Below are 18,419 nucleotides of genomic sequence, written 5' to 3' on the forward strand. Positions count from 1 at the left end.
CAGGGGAGGAATAAGACCTCTAAGCAATGCACGGTGGGAGTGACTGCTCCGTGAAGGCTGTGACACACACTGCACCCAGGGATCCCACCCCTCGCCAATGGAAGTCCCATTGCACATCAGAGCACTTTAAGGACACACTTGCCTTTTCAGGCACCTGTCCCCCACCCCTATGGCCTAAGTGGGAAGGTAGGGAGTCCTTCTCAGACTTGTGGGAAAGTGGATGAGGGTGAGACACATGCTACCCCTGACTGGCAGAAGCTCTGTGGAGTCCTGCCACCTTCCACCTTCCAATAAAGTTGCTTCCTGCTCCCGGCCTGGCTGCCCTCTGTATCTCTGCCAGGTCACCTGCCCACCCTGCTCCTGTGTTCCTCCTCGATGGACTCCCTAGCCCTTTCCTACAGACAGTGATCTTTACACAGCTGAACTTGCAAATTCCCTTTTGCTCCTTTAATGTGGGAGATACTGGTGGAGGGGCTGAGGGTCAGGGTGGCATATCCACTGGCAGGTGGGTACCTCCCACAGAGGCCAAGATGGAGCCCGGCTCACGTCTTCCATGTCCCTTCTTGGACCCGCATCCAGGGTGAGCTGGGTCATGCGCATTGTCAGCTCAGTGTCCTGCCCAGGCCTCAGACCTCCACTGAGCCTGGCTGCCTCAGGTGCTGCTGCAAGAGCTGGATGTTGTGCAGCAGTTTCTTCTGGTGACCAGCCAGGGTGACACCCAGGGCGGGCAGGTCTCTGGTGAGGAGGAGGAGGGGAGGGAGGGTGTCACTTCTGGGCCAATTTCTTCAAGGTCCCAGACACAATTCCTCAGGGGGTCCCGGAGCCTCTGCCCCCACCCTGCCTCTCCCTGCTTACTCCAGGCTGAGCTGAGCCACATCACCGAAGGTGCAGAGGCCAAACTTGGAGAAATTGTCCTGGTAGCACTCCAGTCCAATGGCCGACAGCCAGGCCTGGGGCGAGTCCAGACAAGGAAAGTCCAGGGCCACAGGATTCAGGAGTGCCTGGGAAGATCTAAAGGGGGTTGGGAAGGAGGGGAGCACACTTTACAAGTCTCCGCTTCCTCTTAGTCCCCTCTGCTCACTTTTCCTTTTTGGTTTGCATCAACCCTCCCCAAGTTTCTTGGGGTCCATCCCTAAGCTCCAGACCTGTCCGTAGGGCCCCCGTCAGTCAGCAGGGTGTCTGGCTTGCGGATCATCTTGTCAAACGCAGATACCAGCTGGTCAAAATGAGGCCTCCGAGCACGGTCCTTTTGCCAAGTGTCTAGCATAAGCAGGTGAAGTCCAGGAGGGCATCCTGGAGGTGGGGGCAGCCGGAACTCCTGCTCTATTGCACTTAATACCTGGATGACAGAGAAGAACATGATGACTGGAAAGGATTGCATGTTTTTTTAGGTAAGAGGGTATTTTTTTAGGAATCAGGCAGTATGTCACATAGGAGAGCAGTAGGAACTCAAAATTATGGGCTCTGAGAGCCACGGGGCCTTGAAGATAAAGGGATTAAGAATGGAGGTCTTCCAATAAGCCAGTTTGAAAGGGGTGGGGGCAGAAAACTGGCTGCATCCAAGCAGCAGGTTCACCTCTTGGTCGTTCATGTCCCAGTAGGGCCGTTCTCCATAGCTCATCACTTCCCACATCAAGATCCCAAAGCTCCAGACATCACTGGATGTTGTGTGCTTTCCATGCGCTATTACTTCAGGGGCTGCCCAGCGTAGCAAACAATTTGAGCCCTGGGGGTTGAGGTGAAAGCAAGCGTGCATTGCTATGTGCTGGCACGTGTGTTAAGCACCTCACTTGATCCTCCCAGCAACAGTAGGACAGATTGTACTGTGTTCATTCTCCTGATAGAAGCTGAGGCATAAACAATATTAAGCTTGTCCAAGGCCATGGGGCTTGAGTGTGAGCATCAGGATTTGTAACCAGCTATGAGATGCTGGCTTTGGGGCTTGTGGAACCTTCATGTTTTGGAAAGGCAGCATGTGGTTCTAGGTTTGTGCAGGTTTGGTCTCCCCCTTTCGTTGCCTCGGTCTAGAAGTGTGTCCATCTACCCTCGCCCTTTGCCCCCCCAGCTTCAGTCTCCTCTCCCACAGATGAGCTTTCATCCTCTCCCACACTGGCAGCTCAGGTGAGGCCCCTCCCGGATTGCAGTGTGTCCTCCAGGGCTGTACTCTCACCTGAGGACTGCGGCCAAGGCGGGCCACCTTGCACACCAAGTGGCTGTTCACCAGCACGCTGCGGGCCGAGAGTGCACGGTGTACAAAGGCAAAACTGGACAGATATTGCATGGCGGCCGCCACTCCCCGCTGCATGGCCACCAGCTGCAGGCTGCTGAACTGGCCCTCTCGCTGCTGAGGGGCGGGGGGCAGAAGTCAGCCATGGGCTGGAAGGCATGGACACACTGCACAGCAGGCATGGGCATGAGGGGGTCATGAGGGTGGGGACAGGAACCAGACTTGGGAATCAGAAAATGGCCTAGGAAGGAATGATGAGGACCAGAGGAGGAAGGGCAGCAACGAACATAGGATCAGGACAAAGTCTCCTGGAAGTGGTGGGAACTCAAAAAGTTTTTTTCCCCGACCCCACATGGGACACCCATATTGAGGAAGGTGACACCCATATCGGACTGACCCTGAGGAAGCTGTCCAGGGGGCCAAGCTCCATAAGCTCTGTCAACACCATGAGGGGCCGGCTCTTGGTAACCACGCCCTCTAGCCGCAGGATGTTGGGGTGCTGGAACTGGCCCAGCACAGCCGCCCGGCCTAGGAAGGTCATCTGCAGGCTCTCAGCACCCCCAGCCCACAGGGCCTGGATGGCCACAGGCTGCTCCCGCCGGCCCCGGGGCTGCAATCGGCCCCGGCGCACCTCTCCAAAAGAGCCTGAGAGAACAGATGTGGCTCAGGGGCGGGCCCCTGGTTCAGGGTCCCCACCCTGCTGTGCTGACAAAGGGTCCTGGCCAGGGCAGGTTCATCAGGAAGCCCCAGCATCCCTGTCCCATCCTTTCCCTTTTGGTACCTGCCCCAATGACCTCTTCGATCTTGATGTATGCTGGATCTACCTCCCGGGCAAGTTCTCGTATGGCCTGGCAAGGGTCCTCATAGGTGGAGGGGTCAATGTAGCACTTCACCCCAAGCCCTGCTGGGGAATGGGGTGTCTTATGAGGGGATAGTGCAGAAGATGTCTCTAATGGGGCAATGTCCACCTTGCAGGGAGCCAGGCTCTCTCAGCAGATCGGCACCCTACTAGGGCTTCAAGCTCTTTCCTTGTACTCCTCCAATCCCAGACTGCTTCCCTCTGCCCACTCCCACCTGGGCTGCTGTACTGCTGTAGTTGCTCCGTGTAACCGGTGCCTCGCCGTTTCCTGAAGGGAAAAACCATAGACCTGGGAAAATACTCCCATTTCTGCCATCTCATTGACTTACCCACCCTGCCCTCACAGGCTGCCCTCTAGCCAGGGATTCACATGGAGGCAGGAAGGGAGGGGCACCAGCTGGGCTCCTCCACAGCTCTGCTAAGGTGAGGTGAGGGACATTGGCATCAACAAACAGTTAGTGTCTGCTGGCTGCCAAGATTTGGATGGGCAGGATTGGCTAGGGGGTCAGGGGGTCTCACCGTTTGAAGACAACAGCTAGCACAGTGATGGCCGCCAGCAGGAGAAAGGCCAAGGCCCCCAGGATGGAGCCAATCACCAAGGAGAGTCTCTCTGGAAGCTGGGAGGACAGCTCACCTGAGGGACCAGCTGCCAGGGTCACAGGCTGCCAAGGCCCACTCCCTCAGGCAAGTACTATACCCACCTGCTGGCTCATGTATACCACATGTACACATCCCACCTCCCTCTCATACATGCAAACAAGCACAGGGACACACATGCAAGTACCCCACAGCCCATCACATATGTCTGCAACCCCACATCACTGCACCCCTCTCCCCATCCCTGGTCCCTGAGCTCCATTGTTCCATCCCAACAACCCCCTCCCAGGATTGTGGTTTGGAGCACACTGGGGTCAGGGTTCCAGGCCTGGACAATCCCTGGGCTTCTCCTTACCCCCCACCTTGGCCCTCAGCCAGGCTTCTCCGCACCTTGAGGCAGTGTCTGGAAGTAGACTTTGCCCCCATAGGGGCCGTGGCCAGCGGCAGTCCGTGCCCGCACCTGGAATCCGTAGATGTGCCCGGGGCTCAGTTGTGTCACAGTGGCAGTGTTGGTCTCGCTGGTCAGGGTGAAGGAGTGGGACTCATCCTCGGCCTGGGGGTAACGGCTGCTCACTCCCTGCCCAGCCAATGTGGCCCCCTCATACCTACTCTCATCCTCAAGCCCCCTACCACTCTTCCCATTCAACATAGTGCCCCCTCCATGCTGCAAGCCCCTGGGAACCTGTCCATGCCCAGCCCACAATTTGGTGCCCCAAGTCTTCCGCCCACCTGGTCGTAGTAGCGGAGCTGATAATCGAGGATGTTTCCATTGGTCTGGTCAGGCTGCGGCCAGGACACGGTGATGCTGTTGGCTGCCCGACTCACCTGGTGTACCACTGGCACTGCAGAGGGGACTGGGGCATGGGGCAGGGGGTAAATAGGGGGACAGGAGCAGCTCTGGGCAGTGGGAGGAATTCAGAGCATATGTCCTGCAAGAGGCGGACCAGAGAGCAGGATTAGGGAAAGGGGTTCTAAGATGTACAAGGTGGAGGAGACAAAGGGCTCACCTTCATGGCTGGTGCTGACGTTGATGGCTGCCGCCTGTGGAGGGTTGGGGCTGAGCTCTGACACACCATTGACAGCCTGCACTTCCAGGATGTAGGGCACGTGTGCGCGGAGCCCCCCCACTAACACTCGGCTCTCAGTCAGGCCCCTTTGGCGGGGGTCAAAGTGCACCTCGTCCCTACAGCGGCGACAAGTGACCGTGCTGCCAGGCTCCTGGTGGCCTCCGCACTCCTTGCACACAACATTGAAGAGCAGGTCACCTCGGCCCCCCAGCTCCTGGGGCAGGCGCCAGTGCAGCATGGTTGCCGAGCCCTGCACTTCGAACCAAAGCTCCCTGGGAGCCGATGGAGGGCCTGATAGCAAGGTGCAGGATGGGGAAGGAAAAAGGCCACCAGGGTAAGAGTTGTGGGGTAGAAGTTATTAAGGAAAGAAGGAGGTGAACGGGAGGCAGTGGCAGAAAGTGGGGTGTATGTGTGTGTTTGGGGTGAGCAGGGTCAGGGAGTAGGACAGCAGACAGCAGAGGAAAGTGGGAAGAAGAAGGCAGGAGATACAGAGCAAGGAGGGGAAGAAACCAAGGAAATGAGAGAGAAAAGAGTCAGTAGAAATTCAAAGACCCCAAGGTTGTAGACAACCCTCTTCCAGCCCCTCTCCCAGGCTCTTTCCCATGCTGGGGTAGATGGGCAGGATGGGGGTTGGAGGGAAACTCACCAGTGCAGGGAGCCTCTGGGGGATCAGAACTGGCCCGGTAGAAGCCCTCCAAGCAGGGGCAAATGGGGGCTGCAGGGACGGGGGCATGGCTGCGGGCAGGGCAGGGGGAACAGGGAGTATTCCCAGCAGAGGCCTTATAGAACCCCCCAGGGCAGGCTAGAGAGGCAGAGAAGAGAGAGATGGTGTCACATTCATGCCAGCCATCTACCCAGAACTCCCCCAGAGCCTCTTCTTCATTCTACCCGACATCTAACCTTACCCTCACTTGCTCTTTTCCAGAGCAGATTAATTCTGCCACTCACTGGTACAGAATTGCATTTCATTGACAGAAGTGAGTGGTGCTGGGGGCTGTAGGCAGGCTAAGCCCCAGATGTAGGTGTTCCCGGCTTGGTTGCATAACCTCCTTCTGCAAGAGCTGCCTACTGCAGCTCCATTCTCCTTAGCCTGTACCCACAGCCACCTCCTACCAGCATCCTGACTACCTGGTTCTGTGAAGAATCCTCCCCAACTTGGTGGGAAATGGGGACAAGGCACCCCATCCAAGGGTAACCAAAACGTGTAACAGCATTTGGTTTCTTTTGCTTCCTAGGTCTGCAACCCTAGAATTCTTAGCAATTGCTATGGAAGGGCTCCAGAAACTTCAAGTGAACGAGTGAGAGCAAATATCTACTGCAGGGAATCAATCAGGGAAAACAGGGATTCTGTGTTTTATGTTATGTTCTATGGTGGCTTCTTCCTGACTTCTGGGGAAGAAAAAAAAACCAATCTTGGGTACTCAGGAGAGGAGGCTGGAAGTTGGAGGCAGATGGAAGGCCTTGGGCTCTCACCTTGGCAGGCCTTGTCTCCACGTGCAGGCTGATGTCCAGGTTGGCAGCGGCAGCCCCCGACGGCCACCATCCATTTGCCTTCTCCATTGCAATGCAGTCTTGGGGGGCTGCCCCCAGCTTGGCCCCCCACACCATCCTCCTCTGGCTCTGCATGAGCCACACAGGTGCCTGCAGCTGCCACCAAGGAAGCACCCCCAGCCCCACTGGCCTGGGTTTCAGGAAAGGAGGCAAAAGCCCGAAGCACAGTGGGGCAAGTATAGGAGAATAGCTTGACTGCTACGAGGGCCAGGCAGGCGCCCGTGTCCTGGAAGGCCACATAGAAGCCACGCTGGGTGAGAGGGCCGAAGCTGCGCTCTTTGACATTCAGCTGCAGCCCTGCCCGCTGCCCTGCCCTGTGGGATCCCACTGCCCATGCGGAAGTGGAGGAGGAGGAGGCAGGGAAACTCTCATCGGCTGCTATCGTGTCCACCTTGGTCCAGTGCTTGAGGTGCCAGGCTGGGGTGCCGTCAGGGCTGTCGGGCTCTTCTGCCTGGCGGTAGTATAGGGTGAAGGTTTCCCGGCAGGTGCCTCCGCTCACACCCAGGCTGGAGCACGCCCGTACAGAGAAGTGCAGGCGGATATGTGCCCTCTGCGCTCCTCGGCGGTCCACAAAGTGTGTCTGCAGCCAATTGTCCTGTCCGGTGCCCGGTGGGGCCCCTGCCACGTGGCACGCCTCAAAGGTGCGAGTCAGCCGGCGCTGGTCATCCAGGACACTCACCTCATCCCACTGCAGGGGGGCCAGGAAAAGTGTCAGCTGCCCAAGCCTTGGTGGGGGAGGGGGAAGCTGCAGAGGAGGGACACACCTCTTCTGGGGAGACTCGAAAGTAAGAGTAAGCAAAGCAGGCAGAGAAGATACTGAAATCCCACTCTGCTGGGGGGAAGCGTCTTATCCCACCAGTCTTTCCCCAGGGGTTTCTTCCTGATTTCCACTCTCTGGGGAGCGGACAAGAGGTAGGGATAACGGGCTGGGAAAGGAAGCAGGACACTCACCCCACCTGGTGGATAGGTGAGCCAACCAATCTCAGATGTCTCTCCTGTGGTGTCCAGCAACACTTCTGCCCAGAGATAAGAGGGACACACAGTGACCAAACCTCCAGCCAGTGCTGCTGACCCCTATCCACTCCCTTTGGGAAGAAATGAACCTCCTTTCTTGGTGCATCTAGTTTGCCAGAAGGAGCACAGCTGTCTGTGGGAGTACTGTCTCTGAAAAGCCTGACATGGGAGCTGGGAACCCTCCCTGACCTTTCCCTCCTTAGGCATCTTCCCTTTATTCTCACCCTTTCCTGGGTCTCCACTGGCAGGTGGGGATTCTCCTAGTTTCCCTTGCTGCCTCTTACCTTCCAGAGCCAGAACGGAGGGTCCCAGGACCAGGATCCACAGGCTGCCTACCATGCCCGCCACTCCACTTCTTGAGCAGGCAGCCCCCTCAGTAGCCATAGGGCATCTTCAGGGCTCCCACCATTGCCCCGGCCACCACCCTGCTCCTAGGGCCGGGCTGTGGCTTTTGCAAGACTGGGGGAGGGGTCGAGCTCTGCAGCCAAGCCTGTTTCCTAGGAAGACACAGAAGAGGAAGGCGAGGTGAAGAGGGGCATCTTTCTGGAGAGCCTAGACCCCGCAGCCTGAAGTTGTGTCTCCTGTAGCTCTTTAATTGCCCTGGCTCTAATCATACACAGGAGTCACCGGAAACAGAATGTCTCACTTGGGAATGCAAAGTCCCGCATCCTGGCATCCTAGAGAGTCACCTGAGAAGCTACGCATGCCTGCAGGTGACCCTGCCACTGTGTATTCATTTTTCACCTGCCCTCTTGCAGGTGGAGCGAAAGATATTTCTGGGTCAACCTCATTTGTCCCCCCCTTTTTTTTTTAAAGAGTTACTCCAGCGTTTTCCTTGTATTTCCACCCTTTCTCCGACAGCAACCTGTTTTTTGGAAGTTAGAAGATTCTTCTCATTAAAGGCAGGTGGTTGAGAAGCTTATAATCACACAGTCTCCCTGCTCCCTTGGAACACTGCCCACCCCGTCAGACGGGAAACTGTACATTTCTGAGGCAGCGAAGCAGGAGGAACACAGAAAGATGGCCGTGGGGCATGAAGGGACGGAGGCGGAGAGGACACGTGTAAAAGAACACAGCGTAATGATTCTGTCGGACAAATGAGGCAGGGTGGGGAGGCGGCTGGGACCATGCAGGTGGGGAGGCGGCTGGGACCATGCAGGTGGGGAGGCAGCTGGGACCATGCAGGTGGGGAGGCGGCTGGGACCATGCAGGTGGGGAGGCAGCTGGGACCATGCAGGTCTGGCATATGTTTTGAGAGAAAGGTTTCTGTGCCCCGAGGGGCATGCTTCTGTCTACAGCTTACAGGGGGGAGAGAAAAGGATGACTTAAACCTATGAAAGCTGCTTCCTGGTTTCTCATAGTGGTATAGACTGAATGTTCGTGTCCAACTCTTCCTCCTGCCCCTTGCATGTTGGAATGCTAACCCCACAGTAGGAGCATTTTTAGGGCATGGGACCTGTGGAAGGTGATTAGCGCCTCATCAAAGAGACTTTCTCAACCTCTTCCTGCTGTATTAGGACAGAGTAAGGAGAAGGCTGTTGCCAGAACCTGACCCTTCTGGCCCCTGGCCTCCAATTTGCAGCCACCGAAACTGTGAGAAATAAGCTGCTACGGTGTAGAGGTCAGTCAGGCTATGGTACTTTGTTGTAGCCACCAAGAAGAACTAACATAACACTGTACCCACTAGATGGATAACGTGCTCTGCTGGACAAGGTGTGGCAGATACATTCTCTCACGTGCAGTTTGTGCTTACAAGTTCAAATTGTACACTGCGTGCAGAGGACAGCTGGTGGCTTCACTTCTAAGTGTGTTCCAGGTACTTCATACTTGTACTGGTTTGCGCAGATGTTTCTAGAAGGCCATGTGCATCAGGAAAAAGACTGAACTAGTTATTCATCATAGGAAGATGGCCAACATATGACACCCCGTCGTTACAAAGGAAGAGGGGCTACTGTTGCTGTACCAAGAGGAAAATCACTTCCAAATGACAGTGGTACAGCACAACAACGTAAAGCACACTCTAGCTGTGCTTGAGGAGGAAAAACACAGCTTTTCATGAACAAACACACAGAGCCCTGGGAAGAAATCAAAAGAAGAGGGCTGGGGGCTGGTGCAAGGGAGACTTACATTCATGGCATTGTCCTTAAATTGGCTATTCTTTTTTAAGTCTCATGTGTGTAATTTTGTTAAATTAAATCATTCATTAGAATGTCCTTCAAAAATATAGATGATAACTATTTAATAAAATGAACCAAAAATAGTGTTCCTGCCCTCAAAATGATTTCTCAGAATTATGTAACAAGCTGCTTAACTGCTTATGGAAAACCTGCTTGAGCCTCTCAGGGTCACAGCACTTGCTCACGAGCGAACAAAAGGATTCCTTCGGAAGACGGGCAGGTTCAGCACATCCACTGCTGGCTGATCTAGGGATGGTGCTCTTTAGCTCTCCTCGTGACTGAGTCTAAAAGGGTGTGAGCTGTGGGCACAAGAGCACTGGACTCCATGTGTTTCTGCCAAGAAATGCTAGAGGCGTTGTTGCATGGATGGCTCAGAAAACAGTACTGAGCCCCTGCCCCACCCTCTCCCCGCAGAAAGTCAATTATAATGGTAGCTGAGATTTGCTATTTCCTGGGTGTACACGCTATTCTGATGCACAATGTTACTGAAAACCACATGTCACAATGGAAACAAAATCCAACTACGCAACTATATTTCACTGTGAACATCAAATCCTGACTTTATTCTCTTGACTTTCATGTTTTTTGGCAGTGCTGGCTGTGTTGTTAAGATGGTCTTCCATGCCATCTCTGAGAAGTTGTGAAGTTAGGGAGAAAACTCATCTCTACAACTGTACGGGCTGACAAGGAGTGGGCACTTGCTAACTGACCACTGCAGCACACCTTTCATTCTTCTACAACCCAGAAACCACTGTCTTTAAGAAGCAGAAGTTCTTTGCAAATACTTGCCCAAATGCTGTCAGTATCATTTACGAGGTAAGTCAGTGCTTCAGACAAGAGCAGGGAAATCATGAAGTAAATACTGTATGCAGCTCTTAACCTCTCTAACACAGGAACCATCATGAAGGGCTGTGAAGTAAACCTCTCAAAGCAGTGCACGTTGAAGGCCCATCCCCTAGCCGGCTTAATGTGGAGGCAGGCTTGTATAGCAAAGCCAACCAGACTCTGTCCAGAGCCACTGTCTTTAGGAACAGGGGTTTTCAAGAATGGAAAACGCCAGAGGCAAGTTTTTGAACAATGAAGGCTATTTTACTATATGCCCAGAAGATATCGCTTAAAGAGGCTCTTTCAATAAGAACAAGCATGGATTCTGTAATCTACACAAAGAAGAAACAGTGAGAACTTTGTCTAAACTTGCAACTACACAAATAATCACGGTGAAGGAATAATACATATTTTGAAGCATCTTGATGAATTGACTTTGAAAGACAGAAAAATAAGATTGATGAGATGCTCTACTGATATTATCAGCTGTGTCATAAGAAACATTCTACAAGATGAAAAATAGCAAGCTATTTACTTTGAAAGCCCATAATACTAGTGACACATTCATTTGGGTTGCAATACAATGTGCTTGCATAGTCTTAGCATGTGTCTTACGGACAACATGGAGTTGGGCTGTGTCCAGAACTTCCAGAAAAGAGCAAAAGCAATTATGAAATATGCTAAAGCCACTCAGCTTCTGTCATCAAGGAAAATCAGAAAGGATAAAATGGGGACACTGTGTGTGGATTGCCACTTGAGTAATTTTTTTGGAATCTTACAGAGAACAAAGATAATGATTAAAAAGAAATGGTTGAGGATTTGAAAGTACCCAGAAGTGTACTTTTTGATGTTGGATGAGAACTTCCTTCAGATTCAGATCCAGAAGTCTGAAGGTGACAAACACATTTCTTAAAAAAAAAAAAAAAATGCTGTTGAGTCAGAGGAAGAAGGTAGGTCAGTTCTTGATTATCAAACAAACCAGATAAATTCAGGTTGTTTTTATGTATAAAAAAAGAATCTGAGTGTATCTTTATTGCAAGAATCAAAAAAAAGAGAGAGAGAGAGAGAGAGAGAGAGAGGAAATTTTACAAAGATACGGAATAAATTGCTGTCAGTTAATTCCTACCACTGTAGGTGCGTCTGAAGCAAGCTTTAAAGGCAGAAGTACAAGTGACAAGAACACAGCTGTGTGGCATGCCTGGAATACTAAGCAAGCAGGACTCAGAACTTGATTTTCAAAGGTGCCTTCGATGGTGGTGAGTGAGGACATGACTTGGTCTTTGATCCAGGAGAACCCTCTGGGTGCAGCCACACACATTGCTGCTGCCCAGAGGGAAAGAGGGCTGTGGAAGGCCAGGCCCTTTGCTCCTCTTCCAGACCCCAAGTGAGCACTCTCCGTTTTCTCTAGCTCATACAAAGGGACCAGCAGGATTTCGAAATCTCCAACACAAGAAAATACAGAAGACAAACAACAATCAGGAAAATATTCTTGTTTCTGATGTATAGATGAAGTCTTCAACACACAAAACTCCAGAAGCAGCAGAAATGTGGCCACAAAACGAAAGCTGAGAATTGCGACTGATTAGACAGAATTTCATGGCACAAAATTGCATTCTATGACTTCATTTTTTTTTCAATTTCTTTTCTGAATATATCACTTTATAATATAATGGACACAATTCAGTCACTTTTTTGATTTACAAAACTTAGAGAACTTCCCTTAGGCCTCATGGTTAATACTTGGCATTCAGAAACTGGCAAAAATTACAGATTTGAAGGTTCTTAGTTCATATAAAGTGTATCTTAGGAGGTCTCCTGTCTATAAAAGATGAAAGATTCAAGAGCCAATTAGGAAATCTGCAAGAGTTTGAAAAAGCTGTGCTCGAATTAAGTGCTAAGAAGGATACATGCTCAACAGAATTTATGCATCTGAATTCACAAAGTGAATTGTAACAACTGAAATAATATAAGCTAAATGAGCTTGGAGGAAGGTATGGCAGAAGATACATGGGGCCATTAAAATTGGCTACTGTCAGAGACAGGAATAGAGGAGCGTGGGTGGGCAGTGGTTAAATGTCTCACACGTATTTAAATTGTTTTTCTTGTTACAATAAGCATACCTTATTTTATAATTAAAACAATCTCATAATTAAAATGTAAACAAATGGAAAATATTTTTAAAATGCAGGCGAACATGGCACGAGTTGACATCTTATCTCTTGTTCTTCCTGATCCCTCTAGGTTTCTAAATATCTAGACATTTTCATCTACAATAAGAGAGTAGGGATGGAGAGATGGGGGAGCTGAGAGTGAAGGGGGTGAAGTGTCAACAAAGTGGAGTAACTTTTATCCCTAGATGTTCTTGAAGTTTTTTTCCCAAAAAGTCAAAACTGCCACTCCTCATGTTGCCTTTCCAGAATCCCCGCAAAGGGCTGGGATGCCTAAGGCACATGGGAGAGAGCAGACAGGACCCTTGGGACTCTTGGTGAGGAGTGTCTGCTGAGTGAGCACAGCAAACCACAGAGTCGGTGCAGTGGGGACAAGAGTGGGTCAAGGACCAAGAGCCGCTGGTTTCATGCCTGAGGTGGCTGCTGGACTGCTTCTCACACCTGTTAGCCACAGGGTCAGAGTGGGCGGGATCGGCACCAGGCACCACTTGCCCTCTGTCCGGTCCTGCAGCTGCCGAATGCCCAGGAAATTCCAATGTAATCCCGCTCAGTTTATGGCTGCAGCCTGTACCCTTTCATCTCCGCCCCACAGAACCTCTCCCTGGCTCCCTCTTCGTGCTCTGGCCTCCAACCTTGAACAGAAGCCCTATCAGTCTTAGTGGCAGCATTCAGGGAGCAGGTGGCTGTCCTCTGCCCTGGCTGGAGAAGCCAATGTGTGGATTACCTAGTCAAGGCCAGTCCTGCGTCTCTGGAGGCCTCCAGCCTCTGAGAATGTCCCCCAGAGCACACCCGCTCAGACAAATGTGCCTCCCACTCCCAGGCTGTGGAGCTGGGGGAGGTTTTTAAGATGCAGGCAGTGTCTGGGTCTAGCCAGACAGGCACGTAGAATGAGCCACTCTGTGCTTAGAGCAGGGACATGCGTGGCTCTGGAAAGAGCACAAAGGGAGGGTGTCGGGGCAGTCAGCAAATGTGCATGAAGGAGGAGTAAGTGACGGATGCTGCAAGCAAGGCCCTGGCCGCCAGAGCACACTGTGACAGTCGATGCCTCAAAACACACCTACCTGGCAGAGTTGCAGGGAAATGCATATGAGGTGAGGTGGGCCTCAGCACGCAGATCGGCCAAAGCTCCTACGAAGCCCTCCTCTTTTCTTCTCCTGTTCCCCTCCCCCAGCACCTGCTCCACCACCTGAAGATACTCCTGCAGAAATACTGGGGTTGGGAGAGAAGCCTAGCAGAAGAGCAGAGAAAGGGAAACCCCAGCCTCCCCAGACCCTCTGGACTTTGCTGCCCACTTTTCCCTACAGTGGGGTGGGAAATGAGACCCAGTGCTCAAGACCAGGAGATGGTGAGGAGGAAGAGCTGCCATCCCGAAAATGAAGACGGCAGTAGGTAGGGGTGTCCAGCATGCCCAGGCATTCATTCTGGTAACTCAACAATCATGGCCAGCTATCTTGCAGCCCAAAAGGACTAGGAGACTCTAAAGCAGTCTTCCTTCTAAGTCTACCAGGAACACTGTACTAACCTCCCTTCTACAGTGAAGGTCCATTGCACTGACAGAAACAAGCTGCTTCAGCCCCCAACACTGCAAACAGCTCCACATCATCCCACTGGTCTCTCTGCCCAGACCCATCCTATCCTGAGTCAAGCTCCTTTAGTGGGTGGAGGGCCAGGGTTAACTGAATGGGAACAGGCTGAGCTGCTCCTCTCCATTGGCACTGCCAGGGACGTTGCAACATCGGCTATGCTGGGCCTCTGCCAGCTCCCCCAGGGATGGGAGGAGAGAGCTTGCGAGACAGCCAAGATCAGCGGGCGGGGGTGGGGGCCAGGCAGGGCCAACCACCCAAATGCAGAGGTGGAACAGCAGGCGCAAGGAGGAGACTTTGGTTTCAACTTGGGCGTTATGGTTGGGAAGCAGGAACCAAGACATCCCCCCCCCCCTACCTTCTAGGCTTAAACGTGGTGATGGAGTTGAGGAGATGGGGCTGTGCCGTGGGTAGCTGGGGCAGGTCTGGGATCAGCCTCTTGGCCTTTCCCAGGTCCAAGGGGGAATGGACAGATATCACTGGAACCAGAGGGACAGGCTGTCTTTAGATTGCTGGGGAGCCCTGCCTCTGAGAAGAATCCTTTGCAACAGACCAGGACCCCCAAGCTATAGCCGGATCAAGCCTCCTGGGGACATGCAGAGGGCGGACCCTAAGCCAGGGTAGTGGGGTGTCAATGATGGCTGTGGTGGTGGGGTCAGGTTGGAGTTCACCACCTCCCAGTTCTCATCCCGGGGAAAAAAATAATTCAGTACTCCCCGAGGGGGCTCCCCAGACTCTGCAGAGGACCCCTCTACTTTGGAAAACCATCATCTGTTTCCAAGCACACTGTCCACCCATTTCCCAACGGAGCCGGCGACCCCACGACTCACCTTGCCGCCGGCCACAAGATCCGTAGGTCTGAGCCCCGGAAGCCCCACGGTGGAGCCGCAGCTCCCCTGAGCTCGGAGGGGGCCGCCCGCGTCCTCTCGGGGCCGGGGAGTTGGGTGGGGGGAGACCCCACTCTCCCGCGGCCAGGGTCGGCTGGTCGCTGCGAGTCTCTGGGATGCAGGGGCGGACCCGGGGTTGGAGGCAGGGGCTGCTCGGGAGGCGGGGCGCCGGAGGAGCGCGCAGGGCAGACGTCGCGATCGCCGGTCGCGGGTCCCAGCCGCCCGCTGCTCTGGAGCGAGCGCAGCCCCGGACCGCCCCTTCTGCGTCCGCTCCCAACCTGGCCCGCCCCTCTCCCGTCCCTTCGCCCGCCCTCCCTTCTCCCCCTTTTCGGGGAGCCGAGCCCGCCCTCCAGGCTTAGGCAGGGATTGCGCGGCGCCCCCTCCTCGGCCCCGGCGCGCAGGAGGAAGAGCGGTGGTGGCGAGGGGCGCGCCCGGGGCCCCGCCTGTGCGCCCGGGCGGGGTGGCCTCCTCGGCTGGGTGGCGGCCGCGGGAGGGATGCGAGGCGGGAGGACGGCCCGCGCGAGGCTAGCAGGAGGCTGCAGGCTTATTTAAAGCGCCGCGGGCTCCGCAGCAGTCAAGCGGAGCGCCCGAGCTAGCGGCTGACGTCCAGGGCCGCGCAGAAGCCCCAGCGCTCCCTCGCGCCAGCCCTTCCTCTGGGGCTGCGACTCGAGAAAAATACACACATGGTGGGGGTGCACTCTGGTGTGGACTGAGGTGGGCGGGAGCTGCGGAAAGAAGGAAAAGAAGCGGGGGCTTGGAGAGGAAGAGGAAGGGAAACCGAGACATCTCAGGGAGTGCGGCGCTGGCGGGGCTGTTCTAGCCCTAAACTCTTGTCCCTTTGTGGGGCTGGGTTTCCGCCGACGTTGGGCTTCGAACTCGAACCTCCCTCCCTTCATCTTACCCAAGGGGCAGGGGGAGCCTGGGGTTAAAGAGGGGCAGTCCCGATGAAGGGCCTGGCTCTGACACGGCCTGGGCAAGTCGCTGCACCTCGGGGTGCCACCTCCTCCATCTGCGCCTTCAGCCCCGCTGTGGTGAGAGGCGGCGCAAGGTGCTCTCAGGTGGAGGAACCAGGAAACGTGTTCCCGCCCACCCCTAACCAGTGCAGGGTTGGGGGGTCTATTGTTTTGGGCCTCCCAAGAGGGGCTGGGGCTTTCCCACGAAGTGCTGCTACCACCTGCTGGTTCTTTAGGGGAGCACAGGCACCTGGTGGGATTTTTCCCAGTCTCTCGTTCTCCCTGTCTCCCAGCTCGCTTGGTCCCATCTTCATCTTCCTATCCAAGACCTAGTTAGGGAAGCCCTGTCTGGAAATGGGCTGGTCCAGACTGATCCTTTAGGAGTAGCCAGAAACCAAAGAAAATCGTGAAAGAGATCTGTGAGCCAACTAGCACAAGAAATAAAACAATGAGCTGTGTTAGCAGACATCTGGGAGAGTCTAATGAATTGACTTTATGAGCGATGGAAAGAGAGATAAAGACAACTGAGTGAGTTCCCACTTGTCCAAGGTTTGTGCATGCCTAATATCCTGAGTCAGTTAATCAGCCTAATGCTGATGAATGATTTTGTATTAAGACATCAGTAATAATGTCTTGCCTTGGAAATCTAACTCAGTCTTGTTTCCTCGCTTTGCCCTGACACTCAGTGCGAGAAGGCTGCCTTCATTTCTCACCAGTTATCTGCAAAGGCTTGAGATTCCTGTGAGAAAAAAAAATCTAGTATTTAGTGTTACACAACTCATGATCCTAAAAATACTAAGCATGCTGGATTGCTAGAAATCTGTGGATACAATGAAAACCTAAAATAGTGATAGAGCATACAATTAAAAAATATTTTTAAAAAGTATTCACAAGATGAAAACATAGAGGTTTCTTTACAAAAGCCCAGAAATCTCAGTAGCAGTTTGCAACATACCATGTACTATTGTTAGGGTAAAAAAAGAAATCTGTATTCCTGTCTGTGGTATGACATGTCTCCTGTTAGGTGGCTGTAGTGCGTAATTAAGCATTTGCTGTTCAAGGCTTATGCAATTCGTTATTTTCTTTCACATGTTCATAAAGTTTGGGAAGCATTTAGTTTTCTAAGAAAGCATCTGACACGGCCTGGGCAAGTCAGACTGTGCTTATGTTGCAAAGAGGTTTGCATCTGTGGTTAACAAGTGGCCTGATATTATAGTGTTCTGTGTGTTTTCAAACTAAGTTTCAATGGTAGGTGGATAGCAATAGACTGCATCGTTAAATTATGCTGCAATCTGCAGCTATTAAAAGCAGAGTCATAAATTCCTTTATAAGGTTGAACATAAATTTTGCAATAATTTGCTCAGTTCCTGGCATACATTAGGTGCGTGGAAGTGCTTTAGAATGAGTGCATAAAAAATATTTAAACATGTTGGGTGCTGCAAGGCATGCCCTAGTCAAGCCTGTAGCTCCTAGAATTCATCATCGCTGGCACACCTGTAATGCAAATTTGGAGCCAAAAAGAGCTTCTGAGTAGAAAATTCCAGGTGGGCTGAGACAGTTCCATGATTTGTTCAGCCTGTCTTATTGTTGTTACTGGTTTTTTTCCCTCTTTCAAAGGGCTCTTTGTATCTATCATTCCTTAAGGAAGCATAATTTTCTTCTTCCTTATTTCCCCTTAGAGCAGCTAATGCCAGTGGATATTATAAACAAAGAACTTTACAAGTGATTTCAGTAATAAGGTTACTAATGAAGAATAATAAGGGAATTTTCTGAGATTCCAAATTTCTTATCCCAAGATGGAACTTGAGTGTTCCCACACGCAGTCCTCTCAGGGGCCCAGCTCTTCACTGAACTGCCTTGAGCCCTGCGCTGTTCTAGTGGGATTCTATTTCCTGAACACTGGACTTTGGTCTTACCCAATATTTTTGCTAATGCAAATATCAAATTTCTGTAACTTTTTCCCCTCTTTTTTCTCTTTAGTAACTTTGAGAGTCTTCTGGGGGTTCTTCTATGGTGCCAGTTTGTTTAAAAGACAAATCTAGATTGCACTGTATCTGTATGCTAGTGGTGGTAGACATCCCACATGCTGGTTTTCAAAGATTACACATCAGAGGCCTACATTTTGATGTTGATCACACAACAACAAAGGTTTTCCAAGGTATTAGTCCAAATAGAAAGAGAATAGTTCTTCTCTCATCTGGAATATTAGCTAAGTGCTGATTTAATTTGTACACAACAGAAAAGTTCTATAGCAAAGACTTAAAACATTAGGTAACAGGGGAATGCTTTGATGGCCCTGGGTCAGTAAGGCTCCATTATTAGTATGACGCTTCATTTTCAGGTTCTCAGCATAACTGCTAGCACTCCAGTTACCATGTCTGTAAATGTCAGGCAAGAAAAAATGGAACAAAACTAAAAGGTCTATTAAGCTGTATGTACAGTTCTAATACTGTAGGTATTGTTCAAATGACCTTTTGGGGAACTCTACCCAGTAACATCCCCTTCAAGATT

At 52.2% G+C, this 18,419-nt stretch overlaps 1 protein-coding gene across 1 annotated transcript; it reads right to left on the reverse strand.

The window, feature by feature from the left end:
- Nucleotides 1–422: 422 nt before the first annotated feature.
- Nucleotides 423–15,203, reverse strand: EPHB6 (EPH receptor B6). The gene is made up of 18 exons (XM_041002173.1): nt 14,899–15,203; nt 14,427–14,547; nt 7,600–7,812; nt 7,253–7,317; nt 6,224–6,989; nt 5,397–5,552; nt 4,691–5,041; nt 4,413–4,537; nt 4,074–4,236; nt 3,606–3,720; nt 3,302–3,354; nt 3,009–3,128; nt 2,625–2,872; nt 2,171–2,344; nt 1,577–1,726; nt 1,146–1,339; nt 856–1,011; nt 423–735 (listed from the first exon to the last, which is right to left on the reverse strand). Exons 3-18 carry the CDS (start codon nt 7,697–7,699, stop codon nt 627–629), a joined length of 3,045 nt encoding a protein of 1,014 aa, XP_040858107.1. The 5' UTR covers nt 7,700–7,812; nt 14,427–14,547; nt 14,899–15,203; the 3' UTR covers nt 423–626.
- Between the last annotated feature and the right edge of the window lie 3,216 nt (nt 15,204–18,419).

The sequence above is a fragment of the Ochotona curzoniae genome, unplaced genomic scaffold (assembly GCF_017591425.1).
Source record: "Ochotona curzoniae isolate NIBS_2020 unplaced genomic scaffold, NIBS_Ocur_1.0 scaffold_2476, whole genome shotgun sequence".
Classification (NCBI taxonomy): domain Eukaryota; kingdom Metazoa; phylum Chordata; class Mammalia; order Lagomorpha; family Ochotonidae; genus Ochotona; species Ochotona curzoniae.

Coding starts and splice junctions, on each gene's coding strand:
- EPHB6 (XM_041002173.1), bottom strand. CDS start 7,699: ATGGCTACTGAGGGGGCTGCCTGCTCAAGAAGTGGAGTGGCGGGCATG. Junction 5,042..5,396: donor CCCAGAGGCTCCCTGCACTG/GTGAGTTTCCCT, acceptor CCTTGCTATCAG/GCCCTCCATCGGCTCCCAGG. Junction 1,012..1,145: donor GACGGGGGCCCTACGGACAG/GTCTGGAGCTTA, acceptor AACCCCCTTTAG/ATCTTCCCAGGCACTCCTGA.